The sequence below is a fragment of the Schistocerca nitens genome, chromosome 3 (genome assembly GCF_023898315.1).
Source record: "Schistocerca nitens isolate TAMUIC-IGC-003100 chromosome 3, iqSchNite1.1, whole genome shotgun sequence".
NCBI lineage: Eukaryota > Metazoa > Arthropoda > Insecta > Orthoptera > Acrididae > Schistocerca > Schistocerca nitens.
The window spans coordinates 607,647,783-607,660,738 of record NC_064616.1 but is presented as its reverse complement, the minus strand read 5'-3'; the positions used below and the strand labels follow the sequence as shown (position 1 = coordinate 607,660,738).

The 12,956-nt window shown below is 39.7% G+C and overlaps 1 protein-coding gene across 1 annotated transcript in view; it reads right to left on the bottom strand.

Annotated features, from left to right (window-relative positions):
• The window catches only part of LOC126248543 (dual specificity protein phosphatase CDC14C-like), a 206,727-nt gene that overhangs the window by 63,254 nt on the left and 130,517 nt on the right, over window positions 1-12,956 (bottom strand). The window contains exons 8-10 of the mRNA XM_049949604.1: window positions 12,666-12,896; window positions 9,653-9,791; window positions 9,255-9,525 (exon numbers count right to left, since the gene is read on the bottom strand). Coding sequence (XP_049805561.1) covers window positions 9,255-9,525; window positions 9,653-9,791; window positions 12,666-12,896 — 641 coding nt within the window. The remainder of the gene's footprint in view (window positions 1-9,254; window positions 9,526-9,652; window positions 9,792-12,665; window positions 12,897-12,956) is intronic.

Sequence of the window (12,956 nt, the reverse complement as noted above, 5' to 3'; positions counted from 1 at the left end):
GACCAATGAACTTTCCTGGGGGTAAAAGGCAGCTGGTGCAATGGGGCTACTACATTCCCCCTCCTAGTGCCATCACTGCACAATAAGTGCAGTTAGGCCACAAGCCCAATCATGGGTTGAGTGCCATAGACTTCTATCTTTTACTAGTTATATAACATATCTTTATGAGACCACAGAAACACACAGAGGCAGGGTTGCCAACTGAGGTCAATGTCAGTTTCATCACCCTGATCATCAGGTGTGACTCTCTTTGATTGATTTCAAACTCATCATCACATCTCCCACAAAAACCATCTGCAGTTTTTTACTCAAAAACTTGTCCACTGGCTGACCAGTACATTTGGCAATCAGAGCTAACCACCAACTGAGCAATAAACTGTCAAAATTAGCCAATCACTAATCCAGCAATACATTGTCAAAATTCTTAAGTCCAGCTGCCTCACAAGTTGCTAACAATATAGTCAGTGAGGGCATTCTCCACCTCTTTGAGTGGTAGGTTGTTGTATATGCCTTTAGTTTATTAGTAAATAGTATGCAGTATTATGTGCACAAGCCCAGTATTTAAGACAATTACTTCTCTAATAATTTCACCTGTTTGCTGAAAGTAATGCAACTGATGCACAGTCATAATTTTTTTATCACTTAACAGTTCCATCAAAAAGTGTTTACAAAAAAGAGGCCTTGGTGGCTGTCACCCTCTGAAAACTCATTTTCGAGAGCACTCCAGGACATTCACCAAAATGTGCATTTCCTTTGCATTGCAGCCATCAACCCTGATCCTCAGCACCTGCTTCTGCTTCTCACTTTGGTGAGGATAAAACTATTTACTATTGTTTGATTTTCCACAGACACAAAGGATATATTGCAGGGAGAGTTCCCACCTGCACACACTGGTGAAGTTGGTGTTGGTAGGAAGAAATCAGATGGTATGAGCTGTGAAACAGTCACTAAAATAAAGCACTTCATGTTGGACAGCGTGTTCAGGAACTGGATGGTTCAGCTGCCCCCAGCCACAGTTTGGCGGTGGCCACTCATACAGACAGCTTGTTAGTTCTCATGCCCATGCAGAAAGCAGCACAGTTGTTGCAGTTTAGTTGGAAGCTCACATGGCTGCTTTCACAAGTAGCCCTGCCTTTGATGTTGTAGGAGATGCCTGTGACAAGACTGAAGTAGAAAGTAGTGGGAGGTCTTGCATCCAGGTCTATATCAGGTATATGAGTCATGAGGCAAAGGGTTGGGATCAGGGATGGAGTAGGATTAGACAATGATATTGCATCGCTTCAGTGGGTGGTGGAATATCACCGGGGGACTGGGGCATGGGTGACCAGGATATAGTTGGTAGGATATTCATTCCAAGTCACAACAAGAGGTAGTCAAAACCCTGCTGGAGAATGCGATTCAGATGCTTGAGTTCTGGTTGGTGCCACATTAGCAACCAAGTCACATCATCTGCCAGGGTTTCAACTACTCTCACTGTGCCACAAAATGAGTAATATCCTACCCAAACTTCTCACAGTGGTATTCTGCTGCCCACTGAATGTAGGCAATATCCTTGTCCATCCTCACTCCACCCCCGCTCTCCATCTGTTGCCTCACAGCTCATATCCCTACAATAGACTTGATGCAAGGCCTGTGCCATACATCCTGCTACTACCAACAACTTCAATCTCGTCACAGGCATCTCCGACCCATCAAAGGCAGGACTACCCCTGAAAGCAGCCGTGTGATCTACCGTGGGCAACCCAGTTGCTGAACACGATAACACACTTCACTTTAATGACTGCTTCACAGACTGCATAATCTGGAATCTTCTTACAAACACCAGTTTTATGAATTTTGCAAGTAGGAACTCTATAACATATCCTTCATTACCGTACCCCACCCCTTTCCCCCCCGGCCACAACCTTTGCTAGTCCCTGTCCTCCACCTACCTATCCCCTCCCTGCTCCCATTTCAGCACTACACACCTTCTACTCCACCAACAAAGGTGCTAGTTTTTCCCCTTGTCTATTTCTTTACTCTCCCACCTCCCTTTTCCCTCCCCCAGCACAGCCTCCTGACACTGCACCTAGTAGGCCTGTTCTGTCCCCATCAAGTCCTTACACAGTCCCACAGCATCTTCCCCCAACCCTGTCCTGCTATCCCTCCCCCATCCCGCCCCATGCCTCCTTACTCCCACTCCCACCACTCATTCCACATCGTACGCAGTCACAATTCAACGTGCCTGTCTGCTACTTAGTGCCTCCTCTGAGTGGTGAGTAGCACTCTATCCTTTCCACATTGGTGTTATAATAGGGTGAAAGGTTTCATTTGGCTAATTCCAAAATTGTATCATGTGTTAACAAAAGAAACTGTTCATGTTTTACAAACATAACTAACACAAATTCACCAAGAAAATTAATATTAGCCATAATATTAAGTTCTGCATAACTTTAGAAGTATTACAGACTCATAAAACCTATGACTATTTTTGGAATCAGTACAAAAATCTCTAAGATGAGATGTTTTACACATCAATTTTCATTCATTCTTTCTAATTTCATAAAAATTACATTCAATTTATTTTAAGATCATATAATTAGTTGTGGAAAGAATAGTGGAATCATGTATGTTTGAACCACATTAATATACATTCTGGCCAATTTAATATATAAAGGAAAAACTCTTTTGAATCAAAACTAATATACACTACTGGCCATTACAATTGCTACACCAAGAAGAAATGCAGATGATAAATGGGTATTCATTGGACAAATATATTATACTATAACTGACTTGCGATTCCATTTTCACGCAATTTGGGTGCATAGATCCTGAGAAATCAGTACCCAGAACCACCACCTCTGGCCGTAATAATGGCCTTGATGCGCCTGGGCATTGAGTCAAACAGAGCTTGCATGGCGTGTACAGGTACAGCTGCCCATGCAGCTTCAACACGATACCACAGTTCATCAGGAGTAGTGACTGGCGTACTGTGACGAGCCAGTTGCTCAGCCACCATTGACCAGACGTTTTCAATTGGTGAGAGATCTGGAGAATGTGCTGGCCATGGCAGCAGTCAAACATTTTCTGTATCCAGAAAGGTCCGTACAGGACTTACAACATGCGGTCATGCAGTATCCTGCTGAAATGTAGGGTTTCGCAGGGATCAAATGAAGGGTAGAGCCACGGGTCGCAACACATCTGAAATGTAACGTCTAATGTTCAAAGTACCGTCAATGCAAACAAGAGGTGACCGAGACGTGTAACCACTGGCACCCCGTACCATCACGCCAGGTGATATGCCAGTATGGCGATGAAGAATACACACTTCCAATGTGCTTTCACCGTGATGTCGCCAAACACGGATGCGACCATCATGACACTGTAAACAGAACCTGGATTCATCCGAAAAAATGACGTTTTGCCATTCATGCACCCAGGTTTGTCGTTGAGTACACCATCGCAGGCGCTCCTGTCAGAGATGCAGTGTCAAGGGTAACTGCAGCCATGGTCTCCGAGCTGATAGTCCATGCTGCTGCAAACGACGTCGAACTGTTCGTGCAGATGGTTGTTGTCTTGCAAATGTCCCCATCAGCTGACTCAGGGATCGAGATGTGGCTGCACGATCCTTTACAGCCATGCACATAAGATGCCTGTCATCTCAACTGCTAGTGATACGAGGCCATTGGGATAAAGTACGGCATTCCATATTACCCTCCTGAGCCCATCAATTCCATATTCTGCTAACAGTCATTGGATCTCGACCAACGCAAGCAGCAATGTCGCGATACAATAAACCGCAATCGCAATAGGCTACAATCCTACCTTTACCAAAGTCGAAAACGTGATGGTACGCATTTCTTCTCCTTACATGAGGCATCACAACAATGTTTCACCAGGCAACACCGGTCAACTGCTGGTTGTGTATGAGAAATCAGTTGGAAACTTTTCTCATATCAGCACGTTGTAGGTGTCACCACCGGCGCCAACCTTGTGTGAATGCTCTGAAAAGCTAATCATTTGCATATCACAGCATCTTCTTCCTGTCAATTAAATTTCACTTCTGTAGCACGTCATCTTTGTGGTGTAGCAATTTTAATGGCCAGTAGTGTAAATTATAATAATGCTAACCATAAGGCAGTTTAATTCTACTATGAAGTACATATTTATACTTCATTTTTGTGACCCCATATACCTTCAACTGGTGGGAATAGGCATCTCTATAAACAGATTTTTGAAAGATGCCAAAACGTAGTTCAGAGTGAATTGAAGTTGGGATAGGTCCAGCTGCAACTCGTAATTAAAGGCTCTGAGGCGGAGTCACAACAAAATATATATTAAAATAAATTTCTGAACAATGTGTTACAGATTTACATCATCAGGAATCATTTCCTATATTTCTCACATGGATTTAAATAATGCTGGCAATTTTTTTGTAGCTATTGATATGTAATATCTAGTGATATTTTTCGAACGGGTAGCAGCTAGTCTTAAAGCTGCGTTTTGAAATGCCATTTAGCTCTATGTATCACAGGTATGGGGACGTGGCTTCTATTGATTACTGCTCTTATGGCCGACCCGTAGGCTCTGATCAGTCAGCCTAAGAGTGTCCTACCAACCTCCACACAGTTTTCACAATCCTCTCCTTATTTTGAAAGTGGTTTAGATAGTTGTTTTGGTTCTTCCAATGGTTATTCTATCCACTGTCAAAATTAGTTTGAAAATTCCTCATCAGAGTGCACTAGGACACGGTAACGTAGGCATCACCACCTAGCGAGAGTTCAGCCAACAATTAGTAGAACCAAGTGTGCGAAATATGTTCTGTTACTTTAGTTTCCTTGCTTGCTGACTGTGTTCGCGGGCAACATGCATTATTTGTGTGATTGTGTTTCGTTTTGCAAGGGTATTGCGCCCGAGTGAAGTGCGCTATACTATGTTCCAAATAACTGCAGCATATGTAGAGTTCAAAAACAGCATAGCACGAGTTCGGTCTGCAACATATCAGGTAAAAATTTGGAACATGTTGGTAGGACGAAAGTGAAGGAACTTGGGGCGGCCAGAGTAGACCTGAAATTCAATCAAAAACAAAAACAGTGTAAATCAAGGCTAGGGTATACATGCAATTTTAACAGAACAATGTACAATTTAGCTGAGTGGTTGTGAAGTGAAAAACCCATTTTTGGTGCTATCATAGTCTCAAAAAAATTTCACACAAAGGTGAAGAAACACGATTCCAGTGAAAAATATTTGAATAGTTTTATTGAATTTTCAATGTTAGGGAAATTGGATGTTATGTGCCAACTAGACAGTGCTTGCCACCTTAACATAAAGACATACACTGAAAATGTCTAAAAAAAAAACTGGTACATCTTGTGTAAATGACAGATTGCATTAAATTTTGCAGCAAATTCAAGCTGCCCTCAAGGGGCCATGACGAAACAGCAAATTCCAAGAACCCACGAATTTTTCAAGGTCTAGTTGATCTGATGGAAGAAGTTGATGGCATCTTGAAGCAAGAAGTTCATGGCATCTTGAAGCACCACACCAAAAAATCGGAGAAACGGGTTTTCTTAAGCCTTTCCAAGACAATTCAAAATGAATCAACTTATGAGATATGCCCAAATCTGATCACAAATGAACTCTCAAAGACAAATTTCCTTCGTATCAAAATAGACAAAACCGCTGACTGCAAATTTGTCACAACTGGTCATAATAAGTTGCTATGTGCTGCTGGGGAAAATTAACGAAAGATTTATTTCCTTTGTACGACCAAAAGTTCACACTGCAGAAGATGTAACTGCAGCTGTTCTCAGAGAGCTAGAGAAAATGAACATAAATGAAACACCCGAGAAACTGATAGCTCAGTGTTACAACAGAGCTCCTGTTATGAGTGGTCACAAAAGTGGAGTTCAAATCAGAATTAAAGAGGTGTATAAAAATGCACATTTCATTCACTGTTATGCACATCAGTTCAGCAACTTGGAAGGAATTTGTATCTTTTTTCCCAGACTCCTAAACACACAGCCATTCTTGATGAGATAGATGGAATTTCCAATCATGATCATGGAGTGTAAAAAAAAAAAAAAGGGAAGAAGAAGAAAGAAATTGTTGAGTGCATGGGAAAAAAATCACCGATGATGATAGTAATGATTACAAGACAATAAACAAGGCTATGGAACTCAAAGGTTTACTGCAAAACCATGAATTCCTCTTCTGGCTACATATTTTCATAGTTTTACTAGTCATGCCTTATAGTGTCATTCTGTTCAACGAACTCCAGCAAAGGAAAATTGATGCAGTAAAAATGGTTGAATATGTATCTCAGTTTGCAGCTTCTGTCCAGCATGTTACGGCCTCGCTAGACAATGATGATCACTAGGAACAGGAAGAACCACCTGCAAAACTAGGATGTTTCACTGAATCAAGAATGATCGTGCACGAGACATCTCTGACCACACCAACTCAGATCAATGATTGAGTCAGTTTAAATTATCACTTGTAAATTACACAACTCTTTGAACCATCATTGTTTTTCAAACATGAAATTGTTTTCTGAGAAAAAGAACTGATTATATCTGTCAATTTGCTTAAATCACATTGTTCAGACTTACATCATGAACTGAATGTGCTGTACAGTCAAAATAATTTTATGAAAGCATCAGGTGCTTTGACTTTGTTGAACTTTCTTTATGAAAACTATTTGGCAAAAGCATTTCCTGAAAGTGTTAAACTTCTGCAGAGAGCAGTAATCTGTCCAAACTACAACAGGAGAGGCAGAACGCTGCTTCCCTGCATTAAAATGAGTGAAAACATTTATGCATAATACTATGAATGAGAACAGACTTTGTGCACTTCTGATGTGTTTTCTCAAAAAACAACTACAGAATCAGCCAAATTTCTATGAAAAGGTTATAGAAAAAGTGATGAGCAGATTTCATCTACAAGCAAATGACTTATGGTAAGTAAAATTGCATTAATAGATGATAACAAGCAATGCCTTTTGTCATAACTACCAGTTTAGCTTACAAAAATAAGTGCATAAAAAGGGTAGTGACAAAGTTTAACCACTGATGTTACATTTTCCAAAACACATCCTAATTCATAACACAGCTTTTTGTGCTAAGTGCCAAATTTGCTGACACTTTAGCACAAGAAACCACACTAAAAACTATACATTTGGGAGAGATCTTTCATGCACTTAATCCCTCAAAATGCATAAATTCATAAAACACATATATAAATATGACAAAGAAATATGGTATGTAAAATAACATGGCAGTTGCTCATGTCAGCCAGTCACAGCACAAGACCCGTGATGTCACGGAAACATCACTATTTCGTCATGTGAACTCAAATGCCCCAGTCTGAGGAGACAAAACATTAAATGTCCGAAGTTTGGAAACAAAAACACCAAAAGGATTACGAGTGCAGCAAAAGCTAACATGTACTGCATTAAAGGTCTCTCAAAACTGCTACACTGTCGGGAAATACGAAATCTGGGGATAAATACATACAGTATGTAAATGTTTGGCTAGTGTTTTATATGGTAAGATTTTAATACCGTGCATCTGCAAAGTCTCTTCGCAATGGCAAGCTTCAAATGTGTGGGGAGAGTAAGGTTTGCAGCACATTCAAGTCTCACCTGCACATGTTCTGAGGACCTGCAGTAGTAGGGTGGGGGTAATAATGCTGCAGCTGTTAGTTGTGTAATTGTCCGAGTATAGTGGAAATACTTACTACTGCAGAGAGAGTTTTTCTTGTGCAAGAGGTTTCCTGTGTAGGAGAGAACTTTACAGAGCTTGTGACGCAGCAATTTACATGGCATTTTCCTGCTCCGAGGTGTCCACATCATGACACTGCACATGATTCAATTCACAAATTCTGGACAACATGTTGAGTTCATGGTGCACCATGAACTGGTAGATCCACAATTTTAACATAACAGAAGCTTGAAGACATCTGGGACATCATGTTGTGGAGTTCAACAAAATCTGTGAAGAGTTTACTGCAAGAGACTTAAGTCTCTCGTACAACAGCACATAAAGCCATAACCAAAAAACTAGGGGTGTATCCATATAAAATTACTGCTGTGCCAACTATTCCACAGTATGGACCATGCAAAATTAATAGTGTATTGCGAATGGTCTCAGCGATTTGTTAACCGACACAGAGTCGGTGTTTTAAAGCGAACTTTTTTCACTGATGAGGCTTGGTTTCACCTATCTGGCTACATTAATTCCCAAAATTAATGAATTTGGCCATCAGAAAACCCATATGTCTTAAGAGAAACACTACAGTGTGCAGAGTAGATCGGAGTGTGGGTTGCCATAATGCGAGCACGAATTAAAGGGCCAATGTTTTTAGATATACCATTATTTCCGATAGCTACTGTTCCCACATAATTTATCAATTTACTGCCCTGCTGAATGAAAATGATATCAAGTATTCATTTTTACAACAAGGCAAAGTTACTGATAATATGGCACATCATCTCCCATGACTTTGAGATGAAATCTTTGGAGACAGAGTAATTACGACTGGTCTCTGGCCCCCACATTCACCGGATCCATCTCCACCTGACTATTTCGTTTGGGGTGTGGCCAAAACATTTGTGTATCAAAATGAACCAAAGACAGCAGACGAACAGAAGACAGTGATAATTTACTATCTGCATTCGATTACACACGAAACATTGGTAAAGGTGTTCGCAAACGAATGTCAATGGGTTGAACTATCCTTTCAAGAAAGAGGACAACATTTCCAGAACCTACTGTGATATTTGTGAGTTCAGTGTATTTTATTGTAATTAATTAATTTCATTGCTTTGATTGCAATAATGTTGAATACCATATCCCAACATCATTGCAGCCACTAGCAGCGAATCCCAGCCCCCAGCTTATATAGTGGCATGAATGTGCTGCCAACCTTATGTGGAGACATGCGACATGTGGAGATAGTTGTCACGGAGACTGCAGACACGTTACACACAAAATGCAGTATATTTGAAGGATTTTGAAAATATCATGTTTATGCTCAAAACACGCAAAATTTGCTATTATATTCACTACAAAACAGCCAGACATCTATGAAATGAAGCAATTTCTTCATGTATCCAAAAAAGCATACTACAGTACAAGCAAAAATATGTATCAGCATAGAAATCTTTATCCTACTTATAAGAGACTATGACAGACCAAATCTGTAGCACACTGAGTTCACCATAGGTCACAATGAAAACTAATAGCAAAATATGGTAAATGTGTATACATCACCTCCATTACTTTTGTTCTCCGTCTGCAACACCTTTCATTTTTATTTTCATCTTCTTTATCATCCAGTTTCATTGTATCAACCTTTTGTAAAATACGGGACACATTATCAGGTGGCTTTATGTTGTTCTTAATTACTTCTGGACTGTGAGTGCACTGTAAATGAGCAGCTACACCTTTCATACTGTATATGCCATATGCATGTTTAGGAAAACTGTTTTCCATTTTTTGTTGTCGGTATGTATCTCCTTGCATCCACATTTGTGTCTGCTTCCTACACACACACACACACACATGAACACCAATTAATAGTCTTCTTTACAGAAAACAGATTTTGTGTAAAAATTTAACCATCAAAATAGCACTTTCACTTAAGATATCAGATTTCTAATAATACGTACTCCACTAGCCACTGTTGTTGGTGTCCAATAATAGAGCCTGGGCGACACATTCTAATCCAAGCAATTGTTTCGTGGGCAGTGAATCTGTAGTGTTTCATGATGTAACAGCCTATAAGGGATCCTGTTCGACCTAATCCAGCTGAGAAATAAGCATGAGAAAAGTGCTGTACTTTTATCATTGGACAAAGAATATACAGAAGAAAGAAGAAATAAGAAAGAAGGAGAAGAGGAGGAAGAAGAAAGCACACAAAATGTACACTGCCTGATAAACAAAGAGAAGCACCCATAAGTAGAGGAGGAGACGAATGAAACTCCAGGGGTTCAGATGGTATGTGATGTTAATTCAGTGATTGCAATATTGAGACAAATTTTCAAAGAAATTGGCAGTATGAGCTCACTTTTCAGTGCGACAGTGTACCCCCTGGATGCATGGCCTGATTCAGTTGAGAAGGATGTCATAAAGCAGTTTTATTATTTCCTTAGGCAAGCTAGACATCATTCCGATCCTTGATATTTGGATATTACTGGTTCTGGCACACAATTGATGTACAAGCTGGTCCAATCCATGTTCTATCAGCAACAGATCTGAGGATCTCGTTGGCCCCAGGAGTCCCACCATGATACCAGGAGTAATACCACTGCATCTCTCCAAAACACTGGAAGAATGGCACTTCTCCCCAAGCCACTGCCATACTTGCCAACAATGGTCACCTAGGGTAGTGCAGAACTGTGATTCATCACTGAACACAATATGACACCATTCACCAGCAGTCCAGCTTCCCACTCACAACACCACTCCCAATGCAGCCATTCGTGTTGTGTTAACAGCTGTCTACACGTGGGACAATAATTCCTTAGACCAGCTGCTGTTAGTCTCTCTCACCAACAGTGCAGGATGACACAAAATGATGCGGGGAGTCCTCTACTTGTTCTCAGACGATAGGTGCAGCGGCGAAGGGGCTAAAGGATGCTTGATGCTCAATATAGCAATCCTCCATTGTTGTGGTCAGATGTGATCGACAGAAACCTTGACCAATGGGCCATTGTCATATCAAATGTTCCACAAATCTGGATATTGTGCCACTCTACCAGCCAGCCAAATGGAGACCCACAATAAGACCCTTTTCAAACTCTGTCAGGTGCTGATAATGCTGTCTCACAAAAGTATGTGGCATCTCTGTGTCCTTCAAAGTGATCAATCGATATCCCATGCTGTTCATGCCCATTAGGTACCTTACCATGCCTGGTAACACGCAAAACACAAACAACACCTGTTGTACTCTGTTGGCTGTTCTACCGGTCACATAGAATTCCAGCTCTGATCATTTAGATGCCAGCTGATGGTATGTATGTGAATGCAGTTACACTGACATCTGATAATTTCTTCTGGATGCTTCACTTTTTTTGTCAGGCAGTGTATGATGGAAATACTGCTGCACTGATTTCAATCACTAAACATCATTCTTGAAACATAACGTTCATAATAAATACAAGCACATAAAAATTGTAATCTAACAGTGTATTATAAACTCTCTTTCATACAGGCACAGTCTTTTCCTTCAAAATTCACGTTTTTTTTAATGTTATATTCACAACTTAAATATGAAGAGGAGAAATATCAACAAACTTCATTTTACCGCTGTTCAACACGTTATGTTGTTTCAGAAAATACTATTTAGAACATGGTACTAATCAGTCTGCAGTGACAACTGAAAATTTGTAAAGAGACCAGGATTCAAACCTGAATTTCTATTTTTTGTAAGCACTAACCTTACCATTGTGCTTTCTAAACATACCTCCTCACTCAGTTCAAGTTCTCAGAATCACACAAACATTTTCAGATAACACTCTAGCTTGTTACTGTCATATGTAGCTATCCTTAAATTTTTTTTAAAGTAAGCATTGAATGTTACACTTACTCATAACCATTGCTAAAGCATTCATTCAGTGTGTGTATTTCATGCACGAAGCAGTAACAACATTAAAAGAAACTGAGGATACACTCTTGACATGTGAGTTGTTTATAGCGTCAATTTGGTTCAAATGGCTCTGAGCACTATGGGACTTAACATCTGAGGTCATCAGTCTCCTAGAACTTAGAACTACTTAAAACTAAATAACCTAAGGACATCACACACAACCATGCCCGAGGCAGGATTTGAACCTGCGACTGTAGCGGTCGCATAGTGCCAGACTGAAGCGCCTAGAACTGCTCGGCCACACTGGCCGGCAGCATCGATTTGAATTATAAATTATTTAGAGAGGCATTATATTACAACACAAAGAATAGTAATTGAGAATTTATCATTTCAACCTTATTAAACTATACGGTAAACACATAAAACCATATATCAATATGTTGCACATTTGTTTCTTGTCTATATATATTGACACACAATCATCATGTAGGATAGTTATGGTAGTGGCACTGAGCAAATACGCAATGATATTGCAGTGACAAGGACCATGCTTTATGGCAGCACCGGAGCCTCTGAACATGTTAAAGAAGTTGTGTAAATTTGATCTGTGTTCAACAGACACTTATCGAATTTCTCATTGTAATCTCATGATTATATGCACTCAATGGCAAACATTTCAGCAAATGGAATGGTAAACTCATTTTTAATTTAAATACCACAGAGTTACTTTGAAATTAACTCTTGTATTTCATTTTTTAATTCTGTACTATGACATGGAACATTTAGTTGCGTACCATTTAATGTTTGTCGCAATATAATTTACAAACAGAATAAACTGAGTAAAATGCCTAGTTCCTCTAAGCACCTGCCACTGAAAGTAAGTCACATCAGAAATACAATGACATTTAAAACTGAGAAGACTTACAACAAACACCACCACACAATAATAATAATAATAATAATAATAATAATAATAATAATAATAATAATAAAATTATCTTTTTCAAAATCTTTGAAAAGTGCTTTTGAACTGCAATGACAAACATTGTTGCACAAACCACACAGTATTTACGCTAACATTCCACAGCACACACCTTTGCAATGAACAGCAACAGCACCTGAAGCATTCTCTGAGATGTGTAGAAACTGCCTTAATATTTGATCACTTGGTGTGCTTCCATCAATGAAAAATAGGTCTTTGTGTTCAAACCCGGCATCAGTAAATCTAGAGGCATCATAAATTTTCTTATTCAATCTCACAACTGTGCTCACATTGTTTTGACGAAAGTATGCAAAATATGTCTCTGGTGAATGGAGAGGATACCCTGAAAAATATGAACAAAATAATAATGCAGTATGTTAGTCAATGGAAAACCAAAGCACAG